The sequence below is a fragment of the Eulemur rufifrons genome, chromosome 2, assembly GCF_041146395.1.
Source record: "Eulemur rufifrons isolate Redbay chromosome 2, OSU_ERuf_1, whole genome shotgun sequence".
Taxonomy (NCBI): Eukaryota; Metazoa; Chordata; class Mammalia; order Primates; family Lemuridae; genus Eulemur; species Eulemur rufifrons.
In genome coordinates this window covers 30,400,833-30,425,400 of record NC_090984.1, presented here as the reverse complement: position 1 = coordinate 30,425,400, position 24,568 = coordinate 30,400,833, and the positions used below count along the sequence as shown (strand labels likewise).

Sequence of the window (24,568 nt, the reverse complement as noted above, 5' to 3'; positions counted from 1 at the left end):
ATTTATAAGTATGGCACTGATTGCATATTTGATTATATTTTTGATTATGAAATATTACACATGCACCTAAAGCTTATTATTTAGGTCTTACATCCTTATAAATAATCTAATTCTATTACATTTATTGTATTTCTCAATTTTACCATGCATAGTATAATCAGCATTTTCATAAATTTAAAAATAACTGAAGATAATATTTTATTACATATAATAAATGTTATGCCAGAGTTGGTAAACCAGTTATATTCTCATGGCTCATCCTGTACATATAGTACATTTCAAATAGTAGATATTTAACACTCCTTGGTTCAAAGGCAAATGTAAAAGTGTCAAACTTAGCCAATTTTCTTTTATTATTTCAATCACTAAAAGAAAAGGCCATGTGAATCTTTCTAAGACACCCCTTGAACCTTTACTCTCTGTGCAGCAACTATATCTACCTACAAAGTAATAAGTAAAAGAAATCAGAATGACTACTCTCCTTGGTGTATCAGGTACCTTCACACCCTCCCTCAGACCATCTAATGCCTATAGGGGCAGTCCAGGGCTGGAAACAATGAGTCAATGCTTATTCATAATTTGCAAGACTATATAAGTTTCACAAATACCAAAAAAGAAACTGGTTTCTCCACAAAGAGAAACTAGAAGATAATATGCCTTGCCTCCCCAAAATTTCTGTCACCTACAACCAGGCCAATTCTAATCGTAGTTTGGCAAAAAAAAAAAAAAAAAAAAAGAAGATATAAAATAGCAAACTACAGATTTAAAGATTTAAAGAACTGTAACTCCTATTAATATGTCTATATTAATAGAGGAAAACTATATATAATACTTTATATGTCTCTAAATTATGCTTTAAGAAGTATCACAACAGAAAAGATCAAATACCTGAAATAACAACACAAATGACACAAATTAGCTATGAAAAACTATTCCAAAGTTATATATTACATGTATGATAAACAAATTTATATATCTTTCTTGCTAATATATAAGAAAATAAATACATGTCTACCATTATTACTGCTGAAACACTTCACTGAGGTCTATGGCAAAAGGAAGAATGATTAGAGAGGAGGACCTGAGCAGAGGTCACTTACTTGTAAATCTGTACTCATCCTCCCGTCTTCTTATTTCTAATTCTAAGAAAGAGGATAAAAATGGTAACATGAAAATATGACATATTTGTTTAGTTTGAGGGAACAAACAGTGAGTATTCCACTTCCTGCCCTCTTCCAAATATATTTAAACGCTGTGTTAACATTTTGTTCAGCTTTTCACATTATAAAAAAATTTCACTCCATGATTAGACAGTGCTTTTGGACCTTATAAAAATGAAGGTTCCAAGTCTTCCATTAGTTATGACTTACACTTTCTAAAAATAAAGTAACTGATACTATCACATAATTATTTTTGCAGTAAGTACAGCAAATGAACAAGTATCTTCATTGAAATCAGTTATATATTCAGTAGCTACTAAAGATAATCAAGATATTATAGTTTTATAAATTTAAGGATTTAGCAAAACTCCTTCAAATTGTACAATGATGACTAAAAGAATGCAAAATGGACTGTAGGCCTAAATCAGAAATCAGGACCCTCTGGTCAACAACACAAAAACTTAAATATTTACATTTTACTTATTCATAGATTTTTTTTTTTTATAAAATCATTCTATTAATGTAACACACATTACTGCCCACAGTAAGTTGAGATTATAGTATATTGGTATATTAGAATCTATCATTAATGGGAATTACACTTTAAATCACTTACAAATTTACCCTTAACCTTGAACTCTGTAGCTAGGGCCCAAAGAAGAAAGATTGTTGGATATGTTATATTAAAGTTAGCATCCCTACACATCTCTGACATAGGCAAATGAAATTCTGTATCCTGAACCCAAAAGAGAAGAACTCATAGTTGTAGAGAGCATTGCAATGATCTATTCATGAGGAACTAGTGGTGAAGTCTATAATTCAAAGATGATGTCTCAATCTCTACCCCAGTGGCTTTTAAACATTTACTGAGATCCTCAACAAGGAATACATTTTACTTTGTGATTCAGATCCCATGCACATACAACTGAAAACAAAAGTTTTAAGAAACAGTATTTACCTTAACTATAAGTTAATGTACTCTGGTTATTTCCTATGCACACCTATTGAATTTTTTTCAAAGAAATGCTCTTGGCAGCCTACCAAAGTGATTTCATGACCCACTAATGGGAAGTGACCTGCACTTTGAAAAATTCTACACTATACTAAAAGCATTTTAAGACAAAATCAAGGAGTACAAATAAAGATTACTTCTAAGCATATTAATCTCAATTTAGGTCAATTATCAAAAACACTAACCTCTAGGTGTTAATGATGTCTGCTTCTCAACTTCTGCTTGCTGTCTCAGATTAGCTGGGATATTATTATATATTCTCTTATAATGATTGTACACAGCAACTGAAAGCACCTTCTTAGCGAACGACTGGCCAACGACATACTTGTCGAGGTAGTTGTAAATCTGAAAAATGATTAAGTATGAATAATTTACTATGCGCTATCATAAAAGTACACACATTAAAAAGTTATATACTGAACATATCTGCTTACAGTTTTAAATCTGAACAAAAGACTCTCATTAAAAACAAAATGACAAGGGCATAATTCACTATGTAGCAATGATTCAGAGGCCCTAAACACTAAATGAACAAAAACCCAACTCATTTGTTCTCTTGCTTAACAAAGTATCACTGTATCCTACTAGTGCTATGCTAGTTTCTATTCTATAAGCAATGCCATCTATCCTAATTTTTTTTTAAAAAAGTTAATATTGAAGTTCCTTAGAATATTACATACGCCACCATGGGTCTAAAAGTATCATCATTAATGTAAATCATTAAAATAAATCCTTTCCGCACTTCCCTCAAATCATATGAATAATATTCTTCACAAAGATAACACATTATAAAACTATCCTTTTCAGAAACAGGCATTAAGAAATCAAAAGACATTATATGGTAGGGTGCGGTGGCTCATGCCTGTAATCCTAGGACTCCAGGAAGCAGAGGCAGAAGGATCGCTTGAGGTCAGGAGTTCAAGACCAGCCTGAGTGAGAGTGAGATCCCGTCTCTACTACAAATAGAAAAAAGTAGCTAGGCGTGGTAGGGCCCGCCTGCAGTCCCAGCTACTCGGGAGGCTGAGACAGGAGGATCGCTTGAGTCCAAAGTTTGAGGCTGCAGTGAGCTATGATGACCCCATTGTACTCTAGCTGGGGTGACAGAGTGAGACTCTGTCTTTAAAAAAAAAAAAAAAAGCTGTTATACTTCCAGTATTTATGTGTTTTGATACAAACATTTAGCTTCTTCTCAGATATTAACTTTAAAACTACTCATTTATCTAAATGACAATCTAAAAATTTTATTCTTAATGGAAACTGAAGCTCTATTCTATACTTGGATACTGCCAACAGCTTAGAACCTGAGGTAAATTCTTTCAGTTTTTAGTGAATAGAAATGAACCATTAACATTCATCAACTCCTGAAAATAGTTAAATTACCTACTTATTTTATAGAACTTTGACTAAGATGTCTAAAGTCTACACAAATTCGTTGAGAATATAAAGCCCAATAGGGATATTTTACATCACTTTTTTATTTTTCCACAACAAATTCTTTAGTTGTTGACCATAAACATTTTTATAGGTTTTAAAATCTTCATTCCTCACAAATTATACTCACAAATTATTAAATCTGCCACAGCACATTTAGAGGTAGAGGCAAATGTGCTGGTATCTAAACATAGAAGAAGAAAGATATACTGAGGTAGAGGGTGAGAAAATCAAAGTTTGCAAACATGAGACATGGCCAGAAAAAAAAGCACATGATCAGGGTGGAAGAGCTTTCAGTTCTTAAAAAATGTACACCAAGACCGGGCGCGGCGGCTCACGCCTGTAATCCTAGCACTCTGGGAGGCCGAGGCGGGTGGATCGCTCGAGGTCAGGAGTTCGAGACCAGCCTGAGCAAGAGCGAGACCCCGTCTCTACTAAAAATAGAAAGAAATTATATGGACAACTAAAATATATATATAGAAAAAATTAGCCGGGCATGGTGGTGCATGCCTGTAGTCCCAGCTACTCGGGAGGCTGAGGCAGTAGGATCGCTTAAGCCCAGGAGTTTGAGGTTGCTGTGAGCTAGACTGACGCCACGGCACTCACTCTAGCCCGGGCAACAGAGCGAGACTCTGTCTCAAAAAAAAAAAATGTACACCAAGTACCCAATGCAGCTAGTATAATACTCCACCATGTTTTACAAGCCAATCACACCCTGCCTGAGACTCGGGAGCGCATACCACAATAGCCACAGTGCTCTTATAGGGCAGCTCTGGCACATCGGCTATGAAAAAATTACTCATATTGTTAGGCTGAAGGATGTTTAACCATATAATAGACCAATTTAAGGGGGATAATTGCAGGCTGGTATTATTTAGGGACCCAAACTAGCAAAAAGAAATCAACAGCTGCTCAATTATAATGATATTATTTCAGATTAACTTGGTATTAACACCATTTTAATAATTATCCAACTATATTTCATTGTTACTGAATACAGCAGTCATGACATGGGAAAAAGCAATGGACCCTGAACCTAAATTCCAAATACCAAATATCAGTAACAATTTAGCCACATATAGTCCATACTAAGAACTTATAACACTTGTTCAGATACTAGTATGAAGATTCAATATAAACTGGGGAGAGAGAAGCAATGGAACATTTTCAAGATAAAATACTTATAAGACTGAGCTAAGAGCTATACCTTCTTGGGGGGAGGAGGTGGTTTCTGTTGGAATGCCAATTTTACAGCTTCTGCTGCTGATTCGGGTTCTTTAATTATGCTTTTCTTTGAGTCTGCTTCAGATAGCACAACAAAAAAATGATGACATTTTTCACACTTGACAAAACGGGTGGATGCTGTAAAGAAAACAGAGGTCAGTAGAGGAAAATAAAAATATTTCAATAGCGTTTAATCTTAAAGAGTCACTGTAAATGAAAGCTATGCACTTGACAAAAGCAGACTTACTGTTCACATTAGCCACACAAACAGACTCATTTGTACACTACGTATGCTACAAAGATACATGAGTTCAGTAAACTACCTTTTGTTCATTCCCACTAGGTTCTTTCATTTTGTGATATACTTAAAAGATTGGTTGAAATTCTTTTTTTTTTTTTTTTTTTTTGGAGACAGAGTCTCACTCTGTTACCCAGGCTAGAGTGAGTGCCGTGGCGTTAGCCTAGCTCACAGCAACCTCAAACTCCTGAGCTCAAGCGATCCTACTGCCTCAGCCTCCCGAGTAGCTGGGACTACAGGCATGCACCACCATGCCCGGCTAATTTTTTCTATATATATCTTTAGCTGTCCATATAATTTCTTTCTATTTTTAGTAGAGATGGGGTCTCACTCTTGCTCAGGCTGGTCTCAAACTCCTGAGCTCAAACGATCCGCCCACCTCGGCCTCCCAGAGTGCTAGGATTACAGGCGTGAGCCACTGCGCCCAGCCATGAAATTCTTTTAACTTCGCATTCACTAAAGATAATTTTTACAAGCCACTTTTAGAATATTGAGTAATCATATTTTACTGAAATATTTGAATGAACAAACTGAAAAAAAAGTACAAATAGATTAATCTACTTTTCCAACATTTTATTATGAAAAATTTAAAACATACACAAAAGTTGAAAGAGATAAATCTATTTTAATCCCTAAAAATGTAGAAAGGTATATTCTTTAAGTTCTCTCAAACTTATGAGCATTTTAAAACTCTGACTTCGTAAATATATAAAATTATTTCATGTCTTCCTTATTTCATTTTTAACTACTTCATTAGTTCCTAATTCTCTGACCAAAAAAACCACTAAAAAACTAACAAAATAACAACTTCCTCAGTCATACTGTTTTGATTTAAAGGTAATTATACAATGGCCAGGCACGGTGGCTCACACCTGTAATCCTAGCACTCTGGGGGGCTGAGCTGGGAGAATTGCTTGAGCTCAGGAGTTCAAGACCAGTCTGAACAAGAGTGAGACCCCGTCTTTACTAAAAACCAAAAAAGTAGCCAGGGCAGTGGCACTCGACTATACTCCCAGCTACTTGGGAGGCTGAGGCAGGAGGATCGCTTGAGCCCAGGAGTTTGAGGTTGCAGTGAGCTATAATGACCCCACTGCACTCTAGCTGGCGCAACAGAGTGACACTCTGTCTCAAAAAAATAAATAAATAAAATAAAATAAAATAGTATAGTAACACAGCTTTTGAAAGCAACACAAGGGCAGTTAAAAGTGAGGTTAAAAAGGGTTTCTAAATTCCAATGCATCAGCTACAGAATATATTGTGTTAAACCAAAGGTGATTTTTCTTTTCTCTCTTTTTAAAATATGGCTATAGGATACAGACATATGGACATAATACTTTTTTTTTTTTTTAAGAGATGGTGTCTCACTATGGTGCCCTGGCTAGCCTCAAACTCCTGGGCAAAAGGGATCCTCCCACTTCAACCTCTCAAGGAGCTAGGACTACAAGCATATGCCACTGTGCCCCAGCTTAGACAAATACTCTTAACTCTTGGCCTACCCCTACAAATAATGGTAACTGGGAACCTCAGAAAGCAGCATGGTAGAAAATTTCAAATAGATACAGGTAACAAATACAAAGCTGGTATGTCTAAGTAATATATTTTTATGTTTTCTTATGTAATCCAACTAGAAAGGTAGAATTGCAGAGAAAAAGAATTTTTAAAAAAACTGGAATTTTTCTTCTTTGGGAAAAATATAAATATAAATACCTAACCAGAGATTACAGGGAAAACTGCACTGGCAAGCACACCTAAATCTTCTAAAATAATCTAAATTTAAAAAATAGACTATTCTATATTTAAAAAATAAAGCTTGTTATGATATTCAATCAATTTAACTCTTATGTTTTCGTTCTGAAACACAAGATCAATTAAAACCACATTCTGGGTAAATTCTAATAGCAAACTTTAAACTGTAAGAGGGCTTGTCCATGTTTAAGGAAAAAAATCAAGTTATTCCAAGTACCCGCAGATTAACACAAGCCCAAATACATAATCACCATTTCCCATGAATGGTCAGTGCCCTTATAATGAGGCACCAGTTTACAATTGCTATTGACGGTAAACAGGACAAGGATTAAAGGGCAGAGAAGCCTCCAATCTAGTTCAGGCTGTGTGACAGGAAAATCTGGCCTGAAAACACAAGAACAAAATATTTCTCTAGGAAATTAGGTCAAAGGAAAAGAGATTAAGCACCAACAAATCACATCCTTCTTTGCTTACTGTTGAAGGGTTGCTTAAATTCGACGTGAATATTTGCAATACAATTTTACACTGAAACATGTTCAACATATACTCAAGTTCAAGGGTTCAATTTTATTTATCAAAATACTATTTTGGAAAAAAATTACAAGCACTGCAATGCATATTTTTTTACTCCTAAAAACAAACAGGAAAGACCTAATTTTGTTAAATTACCAGGGGATAAACAGACATCTTTCCTTGAAACAATTACTGTACATATCCTATATTCCTTTATATAAAATACTGTCCCCAGTAAACATGCTTATATAATGCCAAAGACAAGAAAAGACTACCTCAGTAAAGGGCTTTTCGTTAGATTATCTAAATGAAAGTTCTTCATGATTCTGAACACGTTTCCGGGCCCACCATGAATCTCTAAACCATTGTAGAAAAGTTTAATTCTAACTCCAAGAGACACATAAGTACAGTAAGCCTTCAAAAAGCATTGCACACAAAGACTATCTGGGGCTGGGCACAGTGGTTCACACCTGAGGGAGAATCAATTAAGTTGAGAGAGGCCAGGAGTTCAAGACCAACCTGGGCAATAGGAAGACCTCATCCCTACAAAAAATAAAAAAATTAGCCGGGCATGGTGGCGTGTGCCTGTAGTCCCAGCTTCTCAGGAGGTGGAGGCAGGAGTATCACTTGAGCCTAAGAGTTTGAGGTTGCAGTGAGCTAGGCTGATGCCACTGGACTCTAGCTCGGGCAACAGAGTGAGACCCTGTCTCAAAAAAAAATTTCTTTTTTAAGTATTACATACATAAAAATAATTAAAGGTTCTACCATAAATAAAAATAGACAAACCATTCATATTTGGCAAGTTACTGTTTTAAGTGGGCAAAGAAAACTAAAGAACAGTACATACTATATAAGTCCTTATAATAAAAAATTTCTTAGTATTACTCTTATTTCCCCAATTTCTGATGATTTTCTGTACTTTTATAATGGTACCTATAAAAATGGTATTTTATTTCCACAAAGTCAAGCAAAAGTACCCTAAGAAAACAAAATCACTACATATATACTTGCAAGATAGAATGCTATATAGCAGAGCCTATGAGCTAATACGGTTTTTTTGCTTTATTTTGTTTTTACTAATACGTCTGATCTGGTAAAGCTAAGAACAGTTTTTACATTTTTAAATAGGGAAAAAAATCATGACAATGAAAGTTATATGAAATTCAAATCTCAGTGTCCACATACAAAGTTTTATTTGAACACATCCACACTTATTCACTTACATTCTCTATGACTGCTGCTGCAGAATAGAATAGTTACAAGAGACCATATGGCCCACAAAGTCTAAAATACTTGCTATTTCGCCTTTTACAGTAAAAGTTAGCTAACTCCTGCTATATGACATTTAAAAGGAAAGAACTACCCACCAAAAGAGAGAAAATATTTGCAAATTGTGTATCTGGATAAGGGTCTAGTAGTATTCAGAAAACAAAGAACTTTTCAACTCAACAATAAAAAGATAACTCAATTTAAAAATGGACATTTCTCCAAAGAAGATATACACATGGCCAATAAGCATCTGAAAAGATGTTCAACATCACTAGTCATCAGGAAAATGCAAATCAAAACCACAATGAGATACCACTTCAGATTCACTATGCATAAAATAGGTAAGTGGTAAAAGAGAATGTGGAGAAATGGGAACCATCACACATTTTCTTTTTCTTTTTTTTTTTTTTTTGAGACAGAGTCTCGCTCTGCCACCCCAGGTAGAAGGCAGTGGCATCATCATAGGTCACTGCAATCTCAAACTCCTAGGCTGAAGCGATCCTCCTGCCTCAGCCTCCAGAGTAGCTGGGACTACAGGCATATGCCACTGTGCCTGGCTAATTTTTCTATTTTTAGTAGAGATGGGGTCTTGCTCTTGCTCAGTCTGGTCTTGAACACCTGACCTCAAGTGATCCTCCCACCTCTGCCTCCCAGAGTGCTAGGATTACAGGTGTGATCCACTGTGCCTGGCCCCTCATACATTTCCAATTATAAAATGGTATGGCTGCCATGGGAAACAGTTTGGCAATTCTGTAAAAACTGAACAGAGTTACCGTATGACCCAGCAATTCTAATCCTAAATATATAGCCAAGAGAATTAAAATATAAGTCCACACAAATGCTTGAACACAACGTTCACAGCAGCATTACTGTAGCGAACAAGTAGAAACAATCCAAATGTCCACCAAATAATGGAACATTATTCAGCCATAAAAAGCAATGAAATACTGATACATGCCACAACACAGATAAACCTTGAAAACATGCTAAGTGAAAGAAGCTGGACGCAAAATGTCACACATTATATAATTCCATTGTATGAAATATCTAGAATAGACAAATCTATACAGACAGAAAGATATTAATGGCTGCCAGGGCTAAGAGGAGGGAAAGGTGGAGAGTGACTAAGGGCTATGGAGTTTCTTTCTGCAGTGATGAAAAATGTTCTGGAAATAGTGGAGATGATTAAACAACTTGGTACATATACTAAAATCACTGAGGGTGAATTGTATGGTATGTGAATGATATCTCAATAAAAATAAATTTTAAAAAGGAAAGGACTAGGCCCATATGTATAGTCGTCCCTCAGTATACACAAAGGACTGGTTGCAGGACTGCCCTCCTGTCACCAAATCCACACATACGCAGGTCCCGCAGCTGGCCCAGCAGAACCTGCATATACAAAGTTGGCTCTCCATGTATGCAGGTCATCTGTGTTTGGTTGAATAAAAGCTGCGTATAAGTGGACTTAGGCAGTTCAAATCCTTATTGTTCCAGGGTCAATTGTATTAACATACACAGCTTTCAAAATATTGCTTATTGAAAATAAGCAATTTGCAAAAATATGAATATATCACTTACACTTTTTAAAAAGTCTTATGTTCAACGAAGATACACTATAGGAACTGATATATACATGGATTCCTCCAATTAAAAATAATTAAATATGACAAGAGTGGACAATTACCTAAACAGGCCGTTCACAAAAGAATTACAAGTGACCAAAAAGCATATAAGATGTTCATAAACTAGAAAATAAATGTACATGTAAACAAAATACGGGTTGAGTTGCCCTTATCTGAAATGCTTGGGACCAGAAGTCTTTCAGATTTCAATTGTTTTTTGAATTTTAGAATATTTGCTGAAATACATACCAGTTAAGCATCGCTATCTGAAAATCCAAAATCTAAAGTCCTCCGACGAGCATTTCCTTCTTGGTGCTCAAATAGTTATGGATTTCGGACCATTTCAGATTTTGGATTTTCAGATTAGCGATGCTCCAGAGACTTTTATTATGGGCAGGCAAAATCAAGGGAACAAAGGCTCCACACACTGCTGGGGCCTGCAAGTAAAGCTCCAGAGGACAGGGCTAGTGTCATGTTCATCTGTGTATTTTCTGAGCCTAGCAGTGCTAAATCAACAGATGTTTGCTTACTAAATTTTGTACCTAAGTGTGTACTCTTCTCTTAGTCTTTCCTTTCACATTTTCTACTCCCACATCCCCAACCCCAGTTAGAATTCCCCAAAGAAACAGGCTTCAGCCTTGAGTTGATTACAGGGTTTTAACACTTGGTCTGTTTTTTGTTGTTATTGTTTGTTTTTTAAGAGGTGGTGTTCTTGCTCTGTCACCCAGGCTGGAGTGCAGTGGTGCAATCATATCCACCTCACATTTCTAGAATCTTATTAATCTCTAAGGAAGGAGCTTAGGAATCTATGTTTAACAGTCACCTTCAGTGATTAATATCACCTGGCTAATTTTGAAAACTCTGCATAAAAGAAAAATAAATTTAATCCCTACAGAATCTCCAATTGGTAGAAATGTACGGGACAGGAATTTCTGAATAGCAAATATTTACTACTATGTGACCTTGAATGAGTTACTTAAACCTTCTAAGTCTCTCAGCTTCTTCATTTATAAAAATGAGAATACTCCCTATCCTGACAAAAATAAGGCAGTGAAAATAAAATTAAATATGTTGGCATTTATTAAATGTTAGTTTCTTTTTCTGCTTTAAGAAATTATTCTTCAGGTCTGTAAAGGTTGAAATCTTTCTCTGAGGGAAAAAAAGGAAAATTTTTAATGTCATACATTAAAAAATATGTATGATACTGCCCTTAGAAACTGAACAATTCTCAGACTCCTTAGAATTTTATTGTAGCACATCAAATTTTGTTTAGAAAGTTTTATCATCTAGTTCTATCACTTTCATTTTATGTTGTGATTTAAATTTTCTTCAGACTGATTCTTCTCTTTTACTTTTTACTAGGCAAAACCATGAAGAGAAAACTTCTAATATTCTAGCTATGGAACTGAGCTCTTTCTAAAATATACAAACATTCTACAAAAGTACGATAGTATTTTTTCATATGGTAGCGAATCAATACTAATGGTAAAGGTGAAACTGCAACTAAAGTCTCAATGTTAGGGTTAGGATACAGACAATCCTCTCCAGCTAATCATCAGAAACTGAAGTCCTTGACCATTGGCCTTTTTACAACTAGATTAATATAGGAAGGCTGAAATGATGGTGCAATATAATTTACCCTTGAGTCATTACCACTAACTCTAAATTGTAAAGGCAATGAGTATGATTATTTGATTCATTAAAGAAAGTATCTGTAGCAGTACCTTTACATTTCAGAGAGTTACTGACACTAACAGCAAAAGTAGGACAGTTGATTTCTTCCTTTTCTTAAGTTCTGAATCATTAATAATTATCAGACCCTTCCCAGAATTGCATGCTTACCTCCTCTGGTAAGCACCCAGAGAAGAAAATTATCTTAATATTTGCATGACTGACCTTCCTAGCCATATAAGATGCTCAATAGATATTTGGAGAATGTAGTAAAAAATAAAGAATAAATAAGTCTTGGTTCTCTTTTAGTCCAATAATCATACATGATAACTCACAAAATCCAATTTGAAATAAACACATGTAAGCAAAATAAAGAAGCAAATATTTTTCTTAAATTGTCTCTCGTACCATAGTGCAATTATTACCAGTCCTGAAGATTTTTAGTACGTGGTGAACATAAGAATCATGTAAGTTCACATAATTTATATAATTTATACATTATATAAATGTGCATATTATATATTTATACAATTATATATTTCTGTACATTTAATAATGTATAGAAAAGATAGAGAAAAAGAAGAACACTAGAAATAATACTTACATACGAAGGTCTCTACATGTGTGCACAAGTCACCACATTTAGGACAGCGCAGTTGGTTCCCACCTTTCCCAGAATTCCCAGAGCCTGATTTCTTACTGCTTCCCTCACTCACTGATTTCTAATGTTTGTGGAGGAGAAAAAGAAGGGTGTCAATTAGTAGTTTCAGGCAATCATTTTATATGTAACTTAAATGTAAACAATATTGTTTGTAATTAATCTTACTTTTTAAAAAATTTCTAGAATGAAATTATTAGTATAGTTTATATCTATTATCACTGGTGTCAAAAGGTTTACCACAAAAATCAAATCAGTTCTAGCAAACACATATATTTATCTGTAGTCCTCCTTTACATGGTATATGCCAGTACGTATAATAATTAGCTTTCTTTCAATGACTCAAGGAGCAATAGGAAAAAAGTTACTGAAGGCAAAAGACTACATTTCAATGAAATTAAATCAGGAGTTATTATCATGGCAGGTGGTGACTCAACAGTCTTAGATCTAGCTTTTCTCACCTCTAAAATGGAAATAATTAATTTCACCTACTTCAGAGAGCTGTTGTTAGAATGAAGTATGTATACTAAAGTCCTTGCCTTTTTTCTAGCTTATAATATTAACTCAAGTGTTAATCAAATTCACATAATGAAAAAACTGATAAGAAGTCATTGACCCAATATAACCACCAATCATTTACTTGCTAGCTATAGAGTAGCCCAACATTAAGATATACCAAAAATCTAAGATTTTTAGGTAGAAGATAAAGTGGGCTTTATACTATCATAAGTTAAAACAGTTGTAGTCTGGGCACAGTGGCTCACGCCTGTAATCCTAGCACTCTGGGAGGCCAAGGCAGGAGGATTGCTTGAGGTCAGGAGTTCAAGATCAGCCTGAGCAAGAGCAAAACCCCCATCTCTACTAAAAATAGAAAAAAAAAAAAATTAGCCAGGCAACGAAAAATAGAAACAAAAAAAATTAGCTGGGCATGGTGGCGAGCACCTGTAGTCCCAGCTACTCGGGAGGCTGAGGCAGGAGGATCACTTTAGCCCAGGAGTTTGAGGTTGCTGTGAGCTAGGCTGATGATACAGCACTCTATCCCGGGCAACAGAGTGAGACTGTCTCCAAAATAAAAGAGTTGTACAAAGCCAGGAAATGACAGTTATTCCTAATTCAACCCTACTGACTATGTAGATTATTTAATGACAGCTCTTTACTATTTTGGGATTTTAGAAATTTTAATTCTTGCTTACTAAGTACACAACTTACAAAAGTATTTTATGGTTCAAACTGAAATACAAAATAAAATTACATAAAATTCTCCAGCTCATTCTATGTATCTCATATTTCCTACATAAAACATATAAGCCAACAGGATACATAGTACTATTACTATACTTGTTTATCTTTTTATAATTAATTTTATTCTTCATTATTTATACTTTCGTAAATTACTTTTTCTTTACTTTTTTATTTTTTCATCATCCTCTTATTGCTATAATATTTAATTGTTTAAAGGAGAGAACTCACATATGTGTATAGGTGAAATAAAGATAAAACAATTACCTTATTTCCATCACCAGAGCCATCTTTACTCATCCCATCTTTTGAGGCAAAGTATGCTGGTGTTTCTGTAAAGGTTCTAAGAGGAGCTCTTCGCAGAATCTGGGTTTCAAAGGTCCCAAGCCTTCCTAAAACTGGTATATGAATGCGGCCGCAAGAAATACCTGAAAATAAAATGAAATCTAGTAGTCTACACATCAAATATTGACATGCCTCAATAAATTCCCGGAAGTAAAAATCCCTTGAGTAAAAAGGAGGTTGGAAAAAGCTATAGTTTTCACAACAGTAGCACAAACTGATAGAGAAAACAGTGAGTGACACCACCAGAGGCAAAGGGCTCTCAAAAGCAGGCCAAGCTTGGGCCTCTTAAAGATTCCAGGTAAATAAAGATGTTTTTTTCTGGATCTGTCCTTTGGAAGCAAGGCAAGACCACCCAAGTCACAACAATGCATGGCTCTTTCAAAGACTGAGTGGAGTTCAACATCTACTTCACCCACAGGGTTTTGAAAAAGGCCATGTAGATCCTATATTCTTATTCTTCTTATATTATTTCTACCAGTGATAATAAGCATCTGATAGCTACTCTTGTCTGTCTCTTTGGTTATATGGGAATAATAACTGTAACAATGGAAACAAACTTCAAGTGTTTTTTTTTCCTCCCTACTCCTCCAATGTTCTTGAAAAAAATATGCACTACTCCACTTATATGAGGTACTTAATAGCCAAAAATCATAGAGACGATGAGTGGAACGGTGGTTGCTGGTGGTCAAGGGGAATGGGGAGTTGTTGTTTTAACAGGTATAGAGTTTCAGTTTTACAAGATGGTGATGGTTGCACAACAACATGAATGTATTTAGTACCACTGAACTGTATACTTAAAATGATTAAGACAGTGAATTTTATGTATGTGTATAAAAAATTGGAGGAGAAACAAAGTTATATGCTGTTCATTAAAATACACATTAACATTTTCATGAAATATTTCCGTCTAAACAAAAAAGAAATATAATTCAATAAATACCACATAATCACCATCCTGCTTTCTTCCAAACATTTCAATCTTTTGCCAATTTTGACATTAACATTCTTAAAAGGAACTAAAGGAATACCAGGCCGGGCGCAGTGGCTCACAACTGTAATCCTAGCACTCTGGGAGGCCTAGGTGGGAGGATCGCTCAAGGTCAGGAGTTCGGGACCACCCTGAGCAAGAGCGAGACCCCGTCTCTACTAAAAGTAGAAAGAAATTAGCTGGACAACTAAAAATATATAGAAAAAATTAGCCGGGCATGGTGGCACATGCCTGTAGTCCCAGCTACTTGGGAGGCTGAGGCAGAAGGACGGCTTGAGCCCAAGAGTTTGAAGTTGCTGTGAGCTAGGCTGACGCCACAGCACTCTAGCCTGGGCAACAGAGCATGACTCTGTCTCAAAAAAAAAAAAAAAAAGAATAACAAACTTATCCCATAGACTAAGTTAGGAGCTAATAAACTTTTTCTGTAAGGGTCAGGATAGCAAATATCTTCAGCATTATGAGCATGTAGTCTCAGCCCCAACTTCTCTGCAATTGTAACAGGAAAGCAAACACAAACAATATGTAAACAAACAGGTGTGACCAGAGTTGATATATGGGGTCACTGTTTGCTGCCCCCTGATTTTTCTCATATAAAATAAACCCCAAAATAAATTATAATCACTGGCAAAAAGGGCCATATTGCATACTGTGGGGCACCATCTCCCAAATAGTCTATTTTTTTTTTTTTTTTTTTGAGACAGGGTCTCACTCCGTTGCCCAGGCTAGAGGGCAGTGGGGTCACCATAGCTCACTGCAACCTCAAACTCCTGGGCTCCTTGCCTCAGCCTCCCAAGCAGCTGGGACTACAGGCACACACCACCATGCCTAGTTAATTTTTCTATTTTTTGTAGAGATGGGGTCTCACTCTTGCTCAGGCTGGTCTTGAACTCCTGACCTTGAGAGATCCTCCCGCCTTGACCTCCCAGAGTGCTAGGATTACAGGCATGAGCCACCAAGCCCAGACCCAAAAAGTCTTTGTTCCCTATACAAGAAAATTAAATGGTCCTAGATTAAACAAAATTCCATAGATTTAGCTCTGACTTGGGCGAGGCAAAGGCAATATGTAACCTAAACAAATTTGTGTCCCTGTAATATTCTGAAATTAAAAATGTATATATATCTTTAAAAATTCCATAGATTTACTTAGTACTGCATGGTTACTAAGAACCTTGCATAAGGTAATATATATTAATGGATCTTCAAGAAGCAAGTTTCCCAGCAGTTTACAAGAGTGCTGTTAAGAGGTAATAAAGTAAACCAAAAAAAGGGAGAGGAGGGGAGGTTACTTAACACTTAAATTTAAGAAACTAATTTTGCCTCCCTCACTTTGTTCCCTATTAAAATTCTCAACTCAGGTTTTAAATGCTCATTTATATATCTGTCAGGGCTTTTAAGAGATCATGCACATGTGTATACATTGTACCCAAATACAAAAACTGGTTTAAAATTATGTCCCTCAAACAATTCAAAAACAATTTTAGTAATATAATTCCAATTTTCTGACATGGTTGTATGCACTGTTAGAACTAGTTTCTTTAGTTATTTATTATCCTAGGTCACCCATTCCAATTCTACAAAGTACAAAACCAAATCTACCAAATTTTTCAGGAAAGATACAAACAAGAGGAATCAAATTCTCCCATCTCTATATAATATGACAAAGAACAACAAAGAAGAATTAAAGGTTTATGACATCCCAGTCCCTAACCCATACACTGTAAAAATTCTGCTTAACACTAAATTTGAATACCAATAAAAACCCAAAATAAACTGCTTTTTTGGGGCAGGGAATGGAATTTCACTATGTTGCCCCTGCTAGACTTCAACTCCTGGGCTCAAGAGATTCTCCCACTTTAGCCTCTTTAGTAGTTGGGACTACAGGCACATGCCACTGCGCCCGGATTGATGTTTTTCTTCTATGTAATGTTTTCAAAAGACATTTCAAATTTTCTCAACTGTAACGTTTCCAGGCTGGGCATGGTGGCTCACGCCTGTAATCCTAGCACTCTGGGAGGCCGAAGTGGGTGGATCATTTGAGCTCAGGAGTTCGAGATTAGCCTGAGCAAGAGCGAGACTCCATCTCTACTAAAAACAGAAAGAAATTACCTGAATCACTAAAAAAAAAAAAAATATATATATATATATATATATACACACACATATATATATATAAAATTAGCTGGGCATGGTGGCACATGCCTGTAGTCCCAGCTACTCGGGAGGCTGAGGCAGGAGGATCGCTTGAGCTCAGGAGTTTGAGGTTGCTGTGAGCTAGGCTGACGCCACGGCATTCTATCCTGGGCAACAGAAGCGAGACTCTGTCTCAAACAAAAAAATTATATATATATGTATATATATACACACATCAAAATTTAAAAAAAACTAGCAATTTGGGCAGAAAAAAGATATTTTAAATTTGTGCATTACTATAAATTCTGTATTCAAAGAAAACAGCCCATCAGGAAAAACAAAAAGATCTAGCACCTGATGTGACTGTTCACATATAACTTTTCAAACTACCATTTAAAATTTTTTAAGTCCAGCATGACAGACAGGGCCATGGAAAGAGAAAATCGCACTTTACTTTAGAGCAGCTCTGAAATCACCCCTTCTATTCTTAAGATTTATTGTACAGAAAAGTTCTCCATAATTTGTTAGAAAATTATTTTGATGAAATTCTTAATTCTACCATTTATAATAATAATAAACTACTAGCCAAAGTTCAATCCTGATTCTTCTCTTTGTCCTCTCTTCCTTTTCCATGAATCTTCTATAAAAATAACCCTCTTGGCATTTAGTCCTTAAGGAAAATATCTCTATATTCTTGTTTATCTATGTATAGCTTCTACTATAGAAAGTAAATATCTTATGTACTAAGGCTTAGAAAAGTCTTGAATGTGAAAACCATGTGCTATTTCATTGTCATGTAAAAATATTAAATTCTGTAATGATATTGGGTGCCGTCTCATATTTGAAGCTTAATTTACTCCTTTACAGTGAAAATGATGGTTCTGTATCTCTGAAAACCCCTGGCAAACATATTAAAATTGATATACAAATAGATAATTCTTAAACCAAAGTTTGTATTGATATACCTAATGATAGACATATTTAAATTTTAAAAGAAAACAGTGGTTGTTTTAAAAAACAAACAAACAAAACAAAACCGCTTATCTCCTATGACTCATGAAGAGTTCAGGGACTCTTGGCTAGAACAGATCAAGAACTTTTTCAAAGAAGCCTTCCCTGCCCAAAGAGAACAACACATAAATACTTTATCTCCTCCTAGAAAGTGTATTATTCTTGTCTATCCAACTAAACATGACGGTGAGGAGTTATTCACCACTCCAGCATCAAAACAGGATCTGGCACACAGTAAGCCCTCAACAAATATTTAATCCAAATAAATGGATTAAAAATTTGTCACTTTACTGTGTTTGCGAATCAAATTCCTAGAATCAGGACATCTACTTCTTGAGGTTTAACAACGTTTTAGGACTACATTCACTCCCTAAATTTATTTACCATTTTACAAAATACTTCTGCCCACCTCATTTAATCCCCCCGTAGTAACTAACGTGGCAGGATATACATTTACTGAACAATAAGCATTTTATAATTAACCTAAAAGTTAGGAAAAGGTAGCTTTTTTATTTATCTAAAGGCCATAAACTGGTAAGCCAAAATGAAAGGAACTTGTCTAGAAGTTAGTGATTAAAACAGGATCTAGCCTCTTGATATTCATAGATTTGGGGAAGAGAAAAATGGTTTCTTTTCTGGAATTTCTTGGCTGGGGTGTCACTTTTTTCACAGTTCCTGATAAACAGGAAAGGTAAACAAGCGCCACTATTAAGAAACCATCTTCAACTGTCAAGTTGGGAAAGCCAACGAACCACTGCTGATCCACCCAAGTACTTCAAAAAGAACTGCGGGAGTTTTCCCAATCTCCCTGGCCGCTTTCCTGGGGGCCCCCAAGGTTTTCCCAGCTCCAGGGAAGTTCCCTGAGCCTTGTTTACGCCGGGCGACAGCGGCCGCACAATGACAGTGACACCTCGGGTCTCGCGTGGCTTTCGTCTGGGACGGCCGGCTGGGTTCCCTGAGGCCGCGGGGGACCCCAACAGTGACAGCCCCTCAGCCTAGCTCCCGACAGGCCCCCCAGAGCCCACGACAGGCCCGTAAGGAACCCAGCCAGGTTCCGGAGGAGACTCAGCCGCTGCGGGCGGCGGTCCCCGGCAGGGCTGAGTGAGGTCTGGTGACACTTTTCAATGAAAGAGACATTTTGTGCCTCTTTCAGAGTTTCTGCGAAGTGGCCACATTCCAGCCCTAAAGTCAGGAGGCCAGAAAGCAAACACAAGGTGTTTACTTCAAATTTGAGAAACTGCTGCTCCAAAGGTTGGCAAAGCCCCATCCCACGGGGAAGATGGGGGGGGGGTACCAATCGAAGCGCCGCGCATCCCCTCACACCCCTCGCTTGGCGTAGGCCTCGTGCTCTGCCGGGGGTCCCCAACCGTCGGCGGCTCCACTCCCCCAACGCCGCAGGCCCAGGCGTCGGACTATTTTGTTACCTCTCTGCGCGGAGGCGAGCGAGGAGGTGATGAGCCGGGCGGCCGCCGCGCCGCAAGTGCAAGCGCCGCAGCTGGACATCTCCGCGGGGCCTAGGCCGGGGCTTCGCCCCCTGAAGATCTCTACGTCTCAGCAGCCGGACTCCTATTCGCAAGGTGTGCTGACTCGGTTCTAAACCCTGCTGCTGGCTCTAGGCCCAGAGCAGAGTTCACCCGCCTGGCCTTCGCGCTCTTCGTGACCCACCGCCGTCTACTCACCAAAGTAGACGCCGATCCCTCTCCCTTCCCCTCCTTCTTCTCCTCCCCCCACCCCCCCTCCTACCGGGCCCGGGGAGCGTGCGCGCGCCTGCGTCCTAGGCCCGGAGGAGGCGTGGGCACGCGCCGCTCGTTCGTGCGTAAGACACCAACGTGAAGCGAGGGGAAGGGGGTGGCGACCTGGGCGCCAATGAGCGCGCTACGGCAAGCGGCTAGTCCCAATTAGGGCAACTACAAGTCCCGACACGCAATTTTTCCGGAAGTCCCTTTTTCTTAGAGTTGAAAGGTTTGAAATAGACATGGAGAGATGCATGCCGGGAGTTGTAGTCCCAATATCATAAACTCTTTCTGGTCGATTTCGGTTGGGGCAGGGAAGATCAAAATGATAACAGTAGCTTAGCTGGCCACAGGGGGAATCTTTAAAATGACTTGGCAGCCAGTAGACACTTCAGATTCACTAAGTTCCTTCTCCCAGGATTCCACATCCTGTGTTCCTTATCTTCTCCTTGGTTTCCTAACTTGTAACGTCAAAGTGGTACATTACCTAGTTCCCTCAACAACAATTGTTGGGTAGTGAGAGGTCTCCCTCCTTCCTCTTTCAGGCCTAGCGGTGATAAAACTTCCAGCTGTTGCTAGTCCCTGGGTGTTTTACAGTCTTTTAAAGGTTTTCTTTTTTGAAACAGTCTCATTCCCATGCCCTGAGTAGAATGTCGTGGCGTCAGCCTAGCTCACAGCAGCCTCAAACTCCTGGGCTCAAGTGATCCTCCTGCCTCAGCACACCATGACGCCCGGCTAATTTTTCTATTTTTGGTAGAGAGGGGGTCTCACTCTTGCTCAGGCTGATCTCGAACTCCTTAGCTCAAGGATCCTCCTGCCTTGGCCTCCCAGAGTGCTAGGATTACAGGCGTGAGCCACCGCGCTCAGCCCTGAAGGTTTTCTTAAATCTGATCACATCCTGGTAAATAGTCCTTTCATTAAGCCCTCTTCTATTAGCCTTTGAGCCCTCTGCCTGCAGGGCCTGATTTCTCTGGACAGGTAAACAGGCCGGCTGCACAAGGTGAAGGATGGTGACAGACAAATCAGACCTCTCTGCGACTTGGGTTGGTGTCAGACTACCTTGTGTATAAGATTCTGATTAGCTCAACTCCAGAGAAATTGCCACGTGAGCTTGGATGCCTTTAGTTGTAAGCTTTGGGGGAGGAGAAGGAGGCAAGCCAGGGTCAAGACTGGGTCTCACAAATCAATAAACCTCATTGATCTCCATCCAGAGAAATGTGTCATATATTATAGTTTCCTGGGTCTGGCTGTGAGAAAAAGAGTATTGGCCTTGGCTCAGGCCACACACTTTTTCCTCTTTGTGGAGATGACTCCTGGTACTCTGTTAGCTTAAGGTAGCACAGACCAGAAGAAAGCCCGCCTTCCTTCACCGAGACCTGGACCTTCCTCAGCAGCCTCCATTAATAGAATTTTGAGAGAGGAGAGTCTCTAAAGTTCCCTAAATCCAGTGTTTTCAAACTGTGTTCCTAAAACTTCTCAAAAGCTATAGGTCTGTAGTGGGGGTGAGGGAACTAAGTAGGAGGACCTCCTCTGCCTCCTCCTCCATGCCACCCCAAAATCAACCAGAGCAGCTCTGCTTTTATCTGTTTCGTTATTGGGATTTGTTTGGAAATAGAGTTTTTCTGCATTAAAACAATGTTGGAAATTCACTGAGCCTTGGACAAACCTCTTCTTTTAGAAATGAGCTAAGAGCGTCACAGGGACCCTAATACTGACTCCCACCTTCTTTTTCAATTATAATCATATTTACTTCCTTTTTTTTTTTTTTTTTTTTTGACAGAGTCTCACTCTGTTGCCCAGGCTAGAGTGCTGTGGCATCAGCTTAGTTCACAGCAACCTCAGACTCCTGGGCTCAAGCATCCTCCTGCCTCAGCCTCCTGAGTAGCTGGGACTACAGGCATGCGCCACCATGCCTGGCTAATTTTTTTCTATATATTTTTTAGTTGTCCAGCTAATTTCCTTTCTATTTTTAGTAGAGACAGGGTCTCACTCTTGCTCAGGCTGATTTTGAACTCCTGAGCTCAAACGATCCACCCAGCTTGGCCTCCCAGAGTGCTAGGATTACAGGCGTGAGCCACTACTTCTTATTATAGAAATAAAGAAGAGGTTTGTTAAAATGTGTGGATTGCTATAAAGCATGCTTAATAAGAGTGTAGTTAAGGCTCACCTGGGGGTACCACTCTAAGAAGCCTTCCCTTATCTGTATCTATTCTAGGGAGTTGCCTTCTCATTCATTCAGTCAACAAATACTTACTGAGCACCAACTGGTATTCATTATTTTGAATAAAAAAATGTTCCTCCTCTCATGGAACTTCTAGTGGGGAAGGACAAGACAGTAACTAGAACAAAAATATATGCCAGTGGTATGATGATGTGGGAATATGCTTATATTATTTCCAGAATGATTTAACATTTAACATATTTATGGGTTGATGTTTTGTGTGTTTAGCCTTGTATTCCCAATTGGACTATGAGCTCTTTGAAAGCAGTCCATCATTATATACTGGGCTGAGTCCATAGTAGAAATTTGGTAAATATTTGATTAAGTACTTACCTTCCACCAATCTTTTGCTTGGCAGAAACCTGGGATGTTGACTTCATAAAATCCTACACATAAGCAGAGTGAATTATAATCGACAAATACCTGATTGTAAATAGACATAAATTCTACAGATTTATACAATGATTAATCCAACTGAGTGTCCCAGAAGCAATTCCCAGGGGTTGCTTGATTAACAGAGTATAGACTTTGCCCCAGAAGTACAAAACAGAGGGAGCCATACATAGCTCAGTTTAACTTTTTCTCAGCACTGTGAACAAGGGTCATGTGGCTTTGGCATCAGCCCGGTGATGGTTTCATCACTCAGGGAACACAAATTTGGTAGTTACAATTTATTTCCCTAGAACTGTGTTCTTTTTCTTTTTTTGGTTCATTTTTTCTTCTTTATTTTTGGCATGTTCGGAAGGGAAAAGAAAAACTATGCTCCTGTGGGTCAAAATTTACCTAGAGTAAATTTTGGAGATCAGCACCCAACAAGCAATGGCTTAGGACACTAACTTTGTGGGCTAGACTCTTTGATGGTGTAAGACTGGGATACTTATACATGGGGATATACCAAAACTTCCCAAGTGGTGTTTGCGAACAGATGAGTGTCAAGTTTAAACAAAATAACATCTGTGTCGGGAATGGTTCAAATGTTAAGGATCATTCTTTAGGAACCACTTGACTGTTTGACAAAGGAGCATATTCTATTTTATAAGTGTATGCTCCTTGACCTGAAATTCACAGGTTGGGACAGTATCCTTGCTCCAGGGTATGTCTGTTCCATGAGATGGAGCAGAGTTAGGGATCTGGGCAAAGAGCGATGGGACTCCAGAGGCCCTCTAGGACTTTCTCTTCCACTTGGCACTGTATAGATAACCTCTGGTCAGGTTCCTATCAGGCTATCCTCTCAAGTCTGAATTCAGAAGCACAGAGCCATTTGAGATTTTCCCTGTGATAAAAATGGATCCTCTAGCAGGAAAGTTATGGCAAATACCTGTGGTCACAGCTTATCAGCTCTTTGAAACAAAACACTTCCACATTACACCTACTTTCAGCTCTTTTCTTTTCTGACAGGTTAATGGTGCTCTTAAAATGTCTAGTGCAATTTTCCAGCTCAAATAGTTTTACTCAAGAAGCTAATTCCTTGAGTTATTTACCTTTTGTGAACTACATAGCTGAAAGCACAAAACTTTTTATGTCTTCCTTTTATGTAAAACTGTTTTTTTTTCTCTTATAGTTGACTCTGCCTCCCAGCATTGTGAACATTGTGAGTTGCTATGAAAAATATTTTAACAGATTAGACTCAGTGAGTCATCCAATATTAGCACTGGACTTTTCAGATGAGTAAACAAGTATATTAAAAAGTTAGGGACCTGACCAAGATCACATAACAAGTGAGAAATAGAGAGAATAAAGGCTAAGACTTCTGATTTAAAACTGTGTTTCTCAGTCCTTTCTTTTTTAACCCAAGATGATTTTTTTTTTTTTTTTTTGAGACAGAGTCTCACTCTTTTGCCCTGGCTAGAGTGCCATGGCGTCAGCCTAGCTCACAGCAACCTCAAATTCCTGGGCTTAAGCAATCCTTCTGCCTCAGCCTCCTGAGTCGCTGGGACTACAGGCATGCAACACCATGCCCAGCTAATTTTCTCTCTATATTTTTGGTTGTCCAGCTAATTTTTTTCTCTTTTTAGTAGAGACAGCGGGGCGGGGCGGGGGGGCGGGGAGAGTGTCTCACTCTTGCTTAGGCTGGTCTTGAACTCCTGACCTCAAGCGATCCTCCTGCCTCGGCCTCCCAGAATGCTAGGATTATAGGTGTGAGCCACCACGCCCGGCCCCAAGATTCGTTTTGATAAACATAAAAACCTCACCTCCTCCTCCACCAGAAATTCTGGTACAGTCTCTCAGAGAACCATCATTCTTTTGGGAATATTTGTGGCTTCCAAATAAAGACATTTCTTTTTCACAACTAA

The 24,568-nt window shown here is 38.1% G+C and overlaps 1 protein-coding gene across 1 annotated transcript in view; it reads right to left on the bottom strand.

Annotated features, from left to right (window-relative positions):
- The window catches only part of CLPX (caseinolytic mitochondrial matrix peptidase chaperone subunit X), a 35,514-nt gene extending 15,496 nt beyond the window's left edge, over positions 1 to 20,018 (bottom strand). The window contains exons 1-6 of the mRNA XM_069458860.1: positions 19,745 to 20,018; positions 14,114 to 14,274; positions 12,554 to 12,671; positions 4,811 to 4,965; positions 2,358 to 2,517; positions 1,101 to 1,142 (exon numbers count right to left, since the gene is read on the bottom strand). Coding sequence (XP_069314961.1) covers positions 1,101 to 1,142; positions 2,358 to 2,517; positions 4,811 to 4,965; positions 12,554 to 12,671; positions 14,114 to 14,274; positions 19,745 to 19,823 — 715 coding nt within the window. The 5' untranslated portion in view covers positions 19,824 to 20,018. The remainder of the gene's footprint in view (positions 1 to 1,100; positions 1,143 to 2,357; positions 2,518 to 4,810; positions 4,966 to 12,553; positions 12,672 to 14,113; positions 14,275 to 19,744) is intronic.
- Positions 20,019 to 24,568: the final 4,550 nt, after the last annotated feature.